This window comes from Octopus bimaculoides, chromosome 14 (assembly GCF_001194135.2).
Source record: "Octopus bimaculoides isolate UCB-OBI-ISO-001 chromosome 14, ASM119413v2, whole genome shotgun sequence".
In the NCBI taxonomy this organism is placed as follows: domain Eukaryota; kingdom Metazoa; phylum Mollusca; class Cephalopoda; order Octopoda; family Octopodidae; genus Octopus; species Octopus bimaculoides.
The window spans coordinates 29,784,623-29,798,891 of NC_068994.1; the positions used below are offsets into that span (position 1 = coordinate 29,784,623).

The following is a 14,269-nucleotide window of genomic DNA, read 5'->3' on the forward strand; positions in this document are numbered from 1 at the left end:
TATCACTAATTCTTCACAAGAAAACTTTTTTTGCGGGCACCGTCAGTTAGGAAGCGTTCAGTCTTATCGTTATAGGTGCGAAACTGAATATTACCATTTGGTCGATAACTGATGAAGAATTACGGACCTTCTGCTTGTCTCCCGTTCGTTTTTACATTCAGTATACGTTATGTCGTTTATTTATACATTTTTTTTTCATTCATATATGTATAAACATATGTGTATATATAGGGTCATCCCATAAATAATGGGGTTTTTTTTTCAATTGCATGAACTAAAAGTCGGAGAGGAACGGGATAGACGACCTGCATCTACTTTCTATAAAAGCACGTAGTAATTTTACCTTGTCCTTATCAGTAGTGCAGTTCGATTTTAACAGTTATCTTTTCAAAGCTATAATGGAAGTGACAAAGGAGCATGTTCGGCATATTTTGCTTCATGAATTCAATAAAGGCAACAACGCAATGGAAAGTGCGAGGAATATTAATACAGTATATGGGGATCAGACAATATGTGTAAGCCAGTGTCAACGGTGGTCCCAGAAATTCTGAGCCAGAAACTTCAGACTAGAAGACGAGCCTCGTCCTTGATCTACAGAGCTCAACGAGGACGTCCTGCAAACCCTGGTAGAAAAAAATCCCATCGCAACTGTTGAGGAACTAGCAGAGAAGCTTGGATTTGGTCATTCAACCATTCATCGACACCTGCGTGCCATCGGAAAAGTCAGCAAATTGGGTCAATGGGTCCCACACAGACTTGCCGAGTCTAATCGCGCGCAGAGTGAATATGTATTCTTCTTTGCTGTCACGTCTCACAAATGAACCTTTTTTGGACCGAATAGTGACTGGTGACGAGAAATGGGTTCTCTATAGAAATGTCAAGTAGCGAAAACAGTGGGTAGGGAAAGGAGAAATAGCGGTAACTCAGGATAAAGAATGTCTCCACCCATGTAAGGTGTTGTTATCTGTTTGGTGGGATATGAAAGGTTTAGTCCACTTTGAACTAGTCTACGTTGAAACCCAAACCAAACGATAACAAAAGAGATCAACTGCGAGCAGCTTGAGCGGCTTACATCAACGCTAGAAGAAAAACGATCATATTTGCTTTCAAGACGAAAGGTGTTCTTCCGTCAAGATAATACTCAGCCACATACAGCGAGATGACAGTCCAAAGGCTGGAGCAGTTTACATGGGAAGCGATACCCCACCTACCATATTCGCCGGACATTGTCCCATCTAATTGTCATTTATTCGCAGTTTTAAAAATTATTTGGACGGAAAAATATGAATTCTGTAGACGAGGTCAGAACAGTAATGGAAGAGTATTTTTCATGATGGACAGGTGAATTTTGGAAGCGGGGCCTTGCAAGTTTACCAGATAGATGGAAGAGAATTGTAGAAAATGACCTTTCTAAAGGGGCGATGGTGCCCTTGTATTGTTGAAATGCTTAAGTGAACGTAACCAACATTTAATATTTACAACACAAACGGTGGCAAGTTGGCAGGATCGTTAGCACGCCGGGCAAAATGCTTAGCGGTATGTCGTTTTGAGTTCAAATTCCATCGAGGCTGACTTGGCGTCTCATCCTTTCGAGGCCGACGAAATAAGTACCAACTGGTACTTATTTCGAAGTAATCGACTTACACTTTACCCGAACTTGCTGGCTTTGAGCCAAATTTTGAAATTAATACTTATAACACAGTAACAAAGAAAGAAAGAAAGAAAAAAATACTCTACTTCGGCGGATTTGATCTCGCAAGAATTCAAGGAATACAGTGCAGCGCTCTACAAATTCCACCCGTTCATCGTGCTTTCTGCGGAATGGCAATATGGACAGGGTGAATGGAGAAGATATACTCACATTTGTCAAATGACAATTCTCAATATCTGTAGAAACGTGAACCACTGGGTCTTGAGTTGCATGTCTTGATAAACAAATTTTATCATAGGAATAAACGTATTTGCTGGTGACAAAAGTATCGCCGAAATACACAGTCATATTAGCAGACGTGGTATTCGGGTAACTAAAGAAGATTCTAACACCTGTTGGAAAAAATAAAAGAACAATGTAGACACACAAAGGAGTAAGAATTTGAAGTTCAGTCGATGATGACAGATAGCAAGTAGAAAGGTGAAGGATGTGTAATTGGTGATGTAATAGCAATGAAGACAGTACTAGGTTTGGCATAGATAGTGATTATAATAATAAGTAATAATGACCTGAAGAATATTCTAAATGAGCCCCACCTTCAAGGTTATACGCTGTTTATCTTGATATGATACCACAATGTCGCGCACATATGGTTGTTATGCATTTGCCTGGTGTACCCCTATCAGACGGGTAGTCATGATGGGTATACTGGGCTTCGTATATTTTACACCAGTGTCACTTTGATAGCATGCACTGCTCTCTCACTCAATAATAATAATAATAATAATAATAATAATAATAATGATAATAATAATAATAATTTTTTCTACTATAGACAGAAGGCCTGAAATTTTGGGGAAAGGGGCAAGTCGATTACATCGACCCCAGTACTTAACTGGCACTTAATTTATCGACCCCGAAAGGATGAAAGGCAAAGTCAACCTCGGTGGAATTTGAACTCAGAACATGAAAACAGACGAAATACCGATAAGCATTTCACTCGGCGTGCTAACGCTTCTGGCAGCTCACTGTCTTTACAATAATAATAATAACAATAATAATAATAATAATAATAATAATAATAATAATAATAATAATAATAATAATAATAATAATAATACCTCTAGCCTTCATACCGCTCTCGAAATTGCTCGATGATGTACAGTATGGCTATAAAACGCTTGATAAAAATATAAATCATCTCTTTTACATGGATGATTTAAAGCTCGTTGCAAAAATGACCAACAACTACAGAGCTTACTAGTAATTGTTAAACAATTCAGAGATGATATCAGGATGCAATTTGGTCTCGATAAATGTGCAAAAGCTACTTTTATCAAAGGTAAAATGACAGAAATATCCAACGTTAATCTTGATCAGCAGAGTGTCATAAAGGAGTTAAAACCAGCAGAGAGCTACAAATACCTAGGGGTATTTGAAGGTGATGGAACCAAACATTCAATGATGAGGGGGAGGATCAGAAGAGAATGTAATCGCAGGGTAAGGGCAATACTCAAAACAGAGCTGAATGCTAGAAACAGGATCGAAGTGATCAATACTTTAGCCATACCGGTCATGACTTACAGTTTCATTATCATTAACGGGTTAATTACTGAAATATATAATCTTGACAGAAAAATACGAAAATTGTTGACAATGCATAGAATCCACCGCCCTTTGGCAGATATAGAACGACTTTATCTGCCAAGAAAAGAGAGTGGCCGTGGAACTAACATTGAAGATTGCCACAATTGGCCTCAAGACCTACCTGAATGACTGGATGTTAAAACTTGTCTCAAAGCATGAAAACAAGAAAGCATCATACTCAGTAACAAAGCAAAGGAATATTTAAGTGAATTCCAAATACAACAAATCCCAGAATCAAACGTACTGAAAACAAGCACAGAAAAAGCTAAGCGTATGAAAACCCGTGCTAAAACTGCTGCCTTAGATATTCTGAATGATAACTGTCAAGAAAAACCTCTCAATGGCAAATACCCGAAGAGAGCTAACAATTCCGATGTTGACAAAGGCCTTATCCATCAATGGTTAGTGTCTTCTGGCTTAAAATCAGAAACGGAAGGGTTTATCATAGCAACCCCAGATCAATTCTTATTGAATTCCTTCCTATAAGAACTACCAGGCCAATATATTAAAGAACGGCAGCTGCCCAACATGTCGTGTATGTAAACAGCAAAATGAAATCATTAATCATATTGTCTCCATATGCAGTCTTCTTGCGCCTACAGAGTATCTCAGCAAACATGATAGAGCAGCACAGTATATTCACTGGGTAATTTGCAAAAACCTGGACCTGCCCCATGATAAAAACTGGTGGGAACACAAACCACCCCCAGTGCTTAAAAATGATCACATCTCATTCCTCTGCAACATTACCGTTCAAACTGACAGAAAGATTGATGAGAAGAGGCCAGACATCATATTGATAGACTTCCAACAAAAACCATGCCTCCTCATTGATATGACTGTCCCAATCATCATAAATGTATCTGTCAAGACCTACCAAAAACTGAGCAAGTATAAAGATCTTGAAATAGAAATTGGCAAAATGTAGAAACTGAAGACTAAAACAATACATGTTGTCATAGTTGCCCTAGGAATGATAGCAAAAGGGGCTGGTTGCTACCTAACTCAGATACCAGGAAACCCCAAAATGGCAGAAATTCAAAAGATAGTGATCATGAGAACTGCCCATATCCTACGTAAAATACAGTCTATCTAATCTCAAATTTTAAAACAAACTTATAATTTTCCCGACCGTCAGGTGCTCTTCAGCAGGCGCCTCTCCCCTATTCAACACCTTTGGTTTACAAATGAAAGTTCATAGTAGGCCCATTCACATGGCTCATCCTCACCACTTTCACCCAACTTTCAAAAATTTTCCGGGGCGGGAGGACATAACTTCCTTCTCTACCCTCACTTTTCTTTTCAAGTGGAACTTGAAAAAGTCGATGAGGGGTTGGCTGAAGAGGAAAGTATCTGTCTTCAGTCCTTTCAATCTCGCCCACCACACTGCCTCCTTCGCCATAGCCACCAGAAAGAGGCGGCGGGGCGATCTTCGCGATGAACTCGGCTGATAACCGGATCCGTTCTACGCGCGTCAACGGCTGTTCGACAAAGCTCCACAAGTCAGTAATGAACGGATTCTGGACGAGTGCATGCATAACGGTTTTACCACCCTGTGCGCACCTCTCACAAGTCCCTCTGAACGCACCTCCATGTCTATAGAGCTTGTCTCGAACCGGCAGAATTATCCAAAGGCCACAGCTCGAAAGTTCTCCGGAAAAGATCAGTTAACTGATCCCTCCCGACGCTCAGACTTTCTCCGAGGATGTTGTCGCTCTATCTCACCGCTAATTCCCTATAGAACTCCATAGTGGAACTACCACCGACCGCGTTGCCCGCTGTGAGCGTTTGCCGGTACACCAGGTGTCAAGCGCCCTTTCATGGTCTGCTCTTGATCCAAGACTGTAGCTCCGACAATGAGATGAACTGTGGAAATCCTGTGTGAGAAACGGCGTCTACTTATGCTCACCCTTAAGAAAACACTGAAGATGTTGCAGCCTCAGCGCGTGTCTGTGCATCATTAGACACGGTATACCCAGTCTTCCACTCTGCAGTTGTTGACAGCAAATGGACCGTCTGACGAGCTGAACACGTCCCTTCCATAGAAAGGGGAAGAGCAAGGGCTCCAGTTTGATCAGCCACGAAGCAGGGCAAGGTACGATGGTCAGTGGGTGGTAGATGACGGAAGAGACGTACGCATTCTTCACCTCCGCCCGACCCTTAAGGGACAGCTTCCTCCCTGCCCATTTCTGGTTAAGACTGGCATCCCTGTTCATCACCCCACCCCCAGTTCTTGTTCACTTGGAGGTCCGGACCAAACTAGACCCCCAGTAATTTAACCAGCCCTTCTGTCCAGCGCCCAACAACGCTGTCGGTTGACATGGATCTGCTTTTCCAGATGCCGAGCTGCAGACCCACTGACTTGTCCTGATTCATTCTTGCTCCTGTCATCGCTTCGTATTTCTTTAAGGTAGTGTCGATCACCTCGATTTCCGAGTTGTCTGACGCTAATATGGTGACGTCGTCCGCATAAGCCGACATGAACCTTCTGCATCTTAGATCACTCGGGATTCCCTTCGAAATAGCCGACTTCCTTAGTAATAGCTTGAGAGCCAGTACGTGCAGAAGGGGAGAGAGCGGGCACCATTGATAGACCGAACGATCGATGCTAAACGATTCCGATAAGTGACCGTTTACTTTGACCACAGAACAGATGTCTCTGCATATTGCAACGATCTAGCCTCTTAAAACGGGACCGAAACCGTGAAGACTGCCTTCAAGTTGTCTGCTTGATCCGTTTTGCTTTTTTCGTGGCAGTAGTTTCAGGTTCTTCATCTAATTCAGAATTAATACCAAGTTCCCTTGCAAATTTGCTAACTTCTTTGACAATAGAATGTGACTTTTTGCTGATTTCGTGAACACAAGCCGAAGCATCCAGTTCTCCGTAGTAGATAAGTACTTGTTCATTGCTATTGTGGAGTTCTACCTGCATCATTCCTCTTCCTCCATTACGTCTAGGTAGGTACAGATGATCAACGTCTGCTTTTGGTTAGTGCATGTTCTTAGATGTTAGTAGTTTTCTTGTCTTCCTGTCCAGGCGTTGAAGCTCTGTAATAGTCCAGTTAATGATGTTAAAACTGTATTGGACAACTGGAAGCGCCATATTAATGATTTCGATGTGACTTTTGGAGTTGAGTTCAGTTTTAGTATGAGTTGTATGTATTCTCCTTTAGTATGTTTTCCTATATAATTGCATGTTGTATACTATTTCCTTCGTTTATACCCAGGTATTTATAGCTTTCTTGTGGGTCAAGCTCCTTGATGGTAGTGTCGGTATCTAATTTAATGGGAGCTGTTTACTCAAGCATGCCTCTTACAAAAGTTGCTTTAGCATACTTATCAAGGCCAAAATCCATCCCAATGTCATTGCTGAACTCTTTAACAGTTGTTAACAGCCCTACTGGCCCTTCGTTGTTATTATTATTATTGTTGTTGTTGTTGTTGCTGTTGTTGTTGTTGTTGTTGTTGTTGTTGCTGTTGCTATTGTTGTTGTTGTTGTTGTTGTTGTTGTTGTTGTTGTTGTTGTTGTTGTTGTTGTTGTTTATTGTGTTTGCACAGCTTCTAACGCTGGAGATGTACTACGGTGCCGGCTGTTCACTACCAGTGAACTAGGGTAACACCCCTTATTTTTTGAGCACCACCCGGAGGAATAGAGCGGTTCCAAGCAGTGCTATTTTCTGCGGGCTATCGACTTTTCTTTCTTCCTTATCGCATAACTTGTTGTCAGCTGGGCATGCTATATCTATGATCCAGCATCATTTGCTTTCTTTGTCAATAATCACTATGTTTGGTTTCCTATTCTCTATCTCATGGTTGCACTGAATCATAAAATCCCATAAGATCTTTGCATTATCATTTTCGATTATGCCTTTGGGTTTATGTTCGTACCACTTTTTTGCTCTGTCAAGTTCATACTTGTTGCAAAGTGTCCAATGGACACTCCTTGCTATTATTCTTTCTGGGCAAATGGCGTATATTGACCGGTAATATGACTTACGGTTTCACCATTTTGTCCACAAATTCTGCGCTTAACACTTTCGTACTTCACGTCGTTATTAGAAGTCCGCTGCCACTACCACCAATAACAGCACAAATACTGAAGCCAGTAAAAATAACAAATTCAGTGTTGGCGATTGCGCTCAAATACAAGAAATTCATGATCATAGTCGGTTGGTTTAAAAAATACGAAGAGAATACTGAAAAGAACTGGAAGAAATGTTAGACTTAACATCCCTAAGACCATTGCGGTAAAAGCGAAACGAAAATCTGTGGTATACAAAACTATAGCCAAGAATAGTAGAAAATCGAGCAGGCGATACAGCAGCAGATTGAAAAGTGTTTCAGACTCATCTGGGATCTCAAAGCATGTGTCCAAACGGGTAAGCGACATGACACTATATTGGTGAGTTTCGCTACAGAGAATGAGATCAAGAAACATTCAAAATAACCACAAAGAATGAGGAACTGGTTCTCATTCCAATATAGCTTGGCCACCGGGCTGTGAAAATAAAAATTGGAGATGTGCCTCCAAAAACAAACATCTGCGACGGTGCTGCCGAATGTAGAGAACAAAATCAACATTCTGTCGGTCCAGAGGCTGCAGAAACAAAACTGGTTGGGTAAAGGGATGGAGCCGTCCATCCCAGACCTAAATCATCTGCCAGACAACACAAAGCTTCGTCACGGTACCAACAGCAATGACAACAACGGTAATAACGCTTAGGCAGTTCTAAACACTTCGGTTTGTTCATGCAATAGTTGTGTGAAAACAAACTTTCCTTCAGTTCTAAATACACCGTCAGAATTGTTGTGCCTATCATAACTGCGAGAAAAATTTAGATGGAAGAATTTTGTAAAACACAGTAGCATTCCTTTGCCCCAATATATAATTCTGGAGAAGGTGAAGAGAAAATTTATATACTTATATCTAAACTTGATGAAAGCGGTCTAAATTTCCCTTACATAAACTACTTCAAAAAATCATAGTTGCATGCGTGTTTGTGTGGTAGAAAGCTTGCTTTCCATCCATAAGATTTCGGATTCAGCCTCACTGAGTGTCTTCTACTTTAGCATCGGGCCCATCAAAGCCTTTGTGAGTGAATTTTGTAGACGGAAGCTGAAAGAAACCTGACGCGCGCGTGCACGTGTGTGTGTGTGTGCGTGTGTGTGTGTGCTTTTGTGTCTGTGTTTGTGCCACAACCAGTGTTGGTGTGTTTACGTCCCCGTAACTTAGCGCTTCAGTAAAAATAAACGATAAAATAAATATTAGGCTTTAAAAAAATAAGTCCTGGAGTCGATTTATTTGATTAAAACCTTTCAAGGCGGTGCCCCTAACATAGTCACAGTCTGTTGACTGAAATAGGATAAAGTCCTTCAAAACATATCGAAAAAATTATCTCAAAAATTGAAAACTAAGCCAAAACTAAATCAAAACATAACCTGAAATTGTCAGGCATACCCCTAACTATACATGCTATTTAATAACGATAGAAATGTAACCGAAACCATCCCTTCCCATTCACAATCAAATCCTATAACAAAATTGCGAGAGGTTTGTCCGCAGCAAAGAAAGAGGTAAAGTTTTAGCATACAACATCTGGAGGAAATCCTCACCTTCACCAACTGTTAGGCGACCATAAGTGAAGCGAAGTATTTCTTCATATATTATCAAGACTACAAGCTCTCTTATCTCATAAATTGGAGCAAGGCCTTCTGGTCCTTGCAAAGACTACCACTTTCCCAACAAATATGTGACTCTCTTAACAGAACAACTAGGGAAAATTTCTCAATATTTGCTACTATTTATCTTCCTCATCTTCGTGTAACCTAAACACATCACGACATTCCGGCACTAACTCTATCAACACAGATCTTGCTTCAATGTGTACGTGACGACTTAGTATGATTCAGTTGTTACATATATGAACCTCATAACCTCTTATGATATCTGACGATGGCCTAACATTTTCCAAAATTATTTCCCAAATATCACTTGACCTCTTTAATGTCAGAATATGCTTCAATTTTGATCAGTTATTGACCACTTCAAAGCTTGAGTAATTAGAGGACTGCTCACATTCATGGCACAACTATTTCTTCTTCTCCTCCTCTTCCTTCTCCTGTATTTTTTTTTCTTTTTTTTTTTGCTGTGATTAACTTTCAGGACCTCACACAAGACACTTTCTCTTCAGAACAACAACCTACTCAGCTTTCATCATCCAAATTTTTCCTGCAAATATTGACTATAAATGTTCAAATCTACCATCAATCTTCAGCTTTATCTTTCATCTTTTGACTGGACTAACTTTAAAACAAACTTATTTTCTGGAAAATTTCAAAACTTCGTTCGAACAAAAATATTAGTTACCCGAAACACATTGCTGGGATCCACGCACCGGAGATTTAGATACAAGAACAACTGTTGTATTCAGTCCACCTGCTGTCATAACTAGATAATCTACAGACAAACTCAGAAACCTCTTCGTAGTCGCTCGACACGCAAGAAATAATAGTCAAGTCTCCCTTAAAACAAACGTCACTATTTTTTTTTTAAGTGAAGATAGCTAACGTAGTCATGGATACCTTTAAAAAGATGGAATGGTCGAGCTGGAATATCTTACATCATAGGTTTGCCCTATCGAGGTTGGCCTTCGTCTAAACAACATCAACTACTACTACTACTACTACTACTACTACTACTACTACTACTACTACTACTACTACTACTGTTAGACACAAATAGACTTGATATTGTTGTTGGCACTCCGTCGCTTACGACGTCGAGGGTTCCAGTTGATCCGATCAACAGAACAGCCTGCTCGTGAAATTAACGTGCAAGTGGCTGAGCACTCCACAGATACGTGTACCCTTAACGTAGTTCTCGGGGAGATTCAGCGTGACACAGTGTGACAAGGCTGACCCTTTGAATTACAGGCACAACAGAAACAGGAAGAAAGAGTGAGAGAAAGTCGTGGTGAAAGAGTACAGCAGGGTTCGCCACCATCCCCTGCCGGAGTCTCGTGGAGCTTTTGGTGTTTTCGCTCAATAAACACTCACAACACCCGGTCTGGGAATCGAAACCGCGATCCTATGACCGCGAGTCCGCTGCCCTAACCACTGGACCATTGCGCCTGCACACTTGATATTGATATAAAAGGCAACATTCCCAGACAGCCACTCTGCAACCTATTTAGTAAACTACTATAGTGTGGTCCAATAGCAGACAGATACATGAGAATCAAGGGATCGGTGGATCACATCTAGTCGTCTAATTTATTGATTTTCTACCTTCCGTACGGTTTATCGATTCATCCAGAATTGACCACATCGTCAATACTCATAATAAATTCCACTATATCACTACTTAAGTACGGCCAACATCATCATCACCACTACTAGGTGATTTCAATACTCACCACTGTATATATGCACACCGAAAATGTTGATCACAGGGCCATCTCCAAGATTCGTTTTCAGTTCATCACCAATTGCATTCGGTTCACAGAGGATGTCATCAGTGGAGGTGTTATTAGTTGTTGTCCTGGACGGTGTGTATGTACATTTCTTCCACGTTTCACCATCACCGATAGCAACGTCTGGCAAATAATAAGATTCAAGAAAAGGTATAAGTAAACTGGTGACAAGATTCAAAGTAAACTGTGGTGACAAGATTAGCTGACCCTATATAGATTTCGTATAAACAGAACTTTACCCTAAATGTACAGTAGGTGATAGCATTAAATCGGGTAATGAATTAGTCTGATCTCTCCGACAGGCTTTCACACAGTTTACTGTGCACCAAATTTCACCCACGAGGAATAGTTTGGGTGACACTATGGTAGAATGTCGCGTACAATAGAATTGAACCTGTTACTGCGAAGTTGTGAAGTGAATTTGTTAACCTTACACTCATACCTGCATCAAATCTGACTTAAATCTACCAAGCGCATCACTTAAATTGGCGAACTGACACGATTGCTTCCTTAAATATGTTAAATCTACAAAATCGACACTGATTCCTTTATATAATTAGTGCATGGAGTCAGGACAATTGGCTCAAATACATCAATGGGTATCTTTCAATGAGAAACAAGTAAAACTTTATAGGGCAATAATCTTCTTGATGACAGAGTCTATTGGTATGTTACTGATATATCATCAGCCAAGTGCCTTCCCTGTATTCAGGTATCGGCTTGCCAAGACTCCGGTTCCCTCTGTGTTGTGCTGCACGCATACAAATAGCCAGGTTCTTGTTTCCGGTTCATTTGTTTTGTTGATGTTGTCAGTCTACAAATGTCTTTGATGGTCTTTTATTCTCTTACTCTCCACACTTCTTATCAGGATGGTCTTGAGCAATGAACAATTATTGGTTCATAATGGTACATATTTTATTGTGTACATCCAGATGCGATGTTTTAACACACCAAATAATATCTATTAGTAAATCTTCTGAAAGTTTTTTAAACCTTACCAATGGTTTTATTCACTTCTGTAATGACATTGTCAATTCCGATATAATACACGTGATATGTATCGTTGAGATGATATGAAGAAGTGCCATCTGCAAATATTAAAAGAAATCATTATATCAGCTAGTATTTGATGAGTATAAAACTTTCCAACGAAATGTGTGATAATCATCAATTAACGTAGAAATTAGTTTCGCTGGGTGTGGATTCCACTTTGACATGTAAACCTTCAAATTTCGTCTACTTTACAATAATTTCAAAAGTAGAATGCATTCGTTCTACATTGTGCTGTTGCATAAATCGTTAAGATATATATAGAGAGAGAGAGAGAAAGAGAGAGGTGGGAGTAGAATATTTGTTCAGTTACCAAGATGACACAATTGGTGTTTAAACATTACAACGTCTTACTGTGGGTTAAATAAGAATGTAAACACTCTTTCTCAGCTGTTCATGTGCAATAAAAAGAGAGAGCCCCTTGACAGACCGTCTCACACACTTCGTTGATCACTCCTCATAGAAGACGGACCTGGCTCACTTCTTCAATCAACAACATGCATCAGCTACAATATAAACCAGTCATGAATTAGACTAGCAACATGGAGGATGCTCTCATATGCATATTTGTACTTTGATAATTTGTAATCAATTACGCAGTATCTATTTTATGCGCAACAACATAAATCAGAAGAACTGAATGAAATATGTTTAAGCATTATAAAGCCTAACCCACAGAAACTGTGGCACGTTTAAATATATTTCAGTTTTGAATTACCCTTTGTTGTGCATAAAATAGAGAATGATGCCGTTGCTGCTGTTGATATTGTTGCTGTTGTTATTGCTGTCATCGTCATCGTCACCGTCATCGTCATCGTCATCGTCGTATTTGAGTAGGACCAGTATGATCATGGCAGAAATGTCTCTGATCATCAGTCTGCTCGAGAGCGTCTCCTGAGATTAAACAATAATAATAACCAAAACAACTACAACTCGATAGTTTTAGTGCTTTATACAAGCACTGATATTATTTCTTTTTCCTTTTTTTTTTTTTTTTTTTAGAATTTATTGAACAAATATAAGAATAAGCAAAATATTCCCCTTACAACGAATATCAAGCATTCAACAAACACTGGCATGAAAAGGCTATGAGAATGGGGAGAGGAAGGAAAATGCGGGTGGAGAATGAGGGAAGGTGAAGAGAGAGTAGCAGAGAAGGGGAGGACATGTTCTAAAATATTAAAACATTAACTTACTTTTAGTGATTATTCGTTCCAAATGAAAATTAGATTTATTTATTTTCGCATTCAAATCACCAACTTGAACCATTGAATAAGAAGGCAGTGTGCAAGGATTTCTCTCTGAAAAGAAGAGAGAAGTCATATATATACATATACATGTATGTGTTTGTGTGTACGTACATGTGTGTGTGTGTGTGTGTGTGTGTGTGTGTGTGTGTGTGTGTGTGTGTGTGTGTGTGTGTGTGTGTGTGTGTGTTGTTAATTTGTAGATTTTCTGTATAATCGCAATTTTCAAATGCTTCGCCAGAAAAGCCACGCGTCTTCACAAGTAAATTAATGTACATACATACATACATACATACATACATTTTATTCAGTATAAATTTCATTTGATTTCCTTCGATATTATCAGAGTAATGGCAATTTTACTGAAATCTTTTATGGGTGCACATACTTCTGTGAGATACTGTATATATATATAATTGAGATTCGGTTGAATTAGGTACTTATGTTGAAGCCCCAAGTCAGTCCGGTCTTAACCGCACAGCTCGAAGTAAGATAAATAAAATCATAATTAGCAACAGGATATCAAGTAATGATGCAATACGACCGTTTCAAGCGGCTCCATTTAATTGAATAATGCAATCATTACATCAATTTAAATGCAGTGCCATCTTCAGCTGCACAAGTAAATAAATAGAATTGTAACCAGTCGGACACATTAATATAAATTTTCTCAAATATTTTAACAGAACAAGAAGATGGAAGAAATTCATGTTGTCGCTATTGTAGCTAGAAATAGACTACACTTCCGAGAATCGCATGAAGCCCATTTGGGTCATAGTGTTGTAAAGGATTGTAATTCATTTCTAATTCATTTATCTCTTTATCAATTACTAAATCTAAGACTAGAAGACTGTCTCTATTAGGAATAAAGGACAGGAGTGAGTTGACAGCTCATGGCTAGGTATGGTCATAAATATTGTCATATTTCCTAATGTCTTCTTTCCTCCCCGAGGAAAGAAGAAACTAAGAGTAGTTAATTGGATATAAAGTAACTGTCTATAAAAAGAGGCTGGGTAGGGGAAGACAAACATTATACAAATTTGGAACACAAAACAATAAACATTTTCAAAGATATAAACGAAATATTAATTTTCAAACGATACAAAAATATGTACACCCTAAAGGATTATTTGCTATATTCAATATTTGGTGCGACTGACCCTTGCTTTCAATGACTGCATGAAGCCTTCTGGGCATAGAGA

The 14,269-nt window shown here is 39.4% G+C and overlaps 1 protein-coding gene across 1 annotated transcript in view; it reads right to left on the bottom strand.

The window, feature by feature from the left end:
• The window catches only part of LOC106876261 (uncharacterized), a 95,865-nt gene that overhangs the window by 62,405 nt on the left and 19,191 nt on the right, over positions 1-14,269 (bottom strand). The window contains exons 3-6 of the mRNA XM_014924751.2: positions 13,017-13,121; positions 11,769-11,858; positions 10,714-10,893; positions 1,862-2,043 (exon numbers count right to left, since the gene is read on the bottom strand). Of these exons, the coding sequence (XP_014780237.1) occupies positions 1,862-2,043; positions 10,714-10,893; positions 11,769-11,858; positions 13,017-13,121 (557 nt within the window). The remainder of the gene's footprint in view (positions 1-1,861; positions 2,044-10,713; positions 10,894-11,768; positions 11,859-13,016; positions 13,122-14,269) is intronic.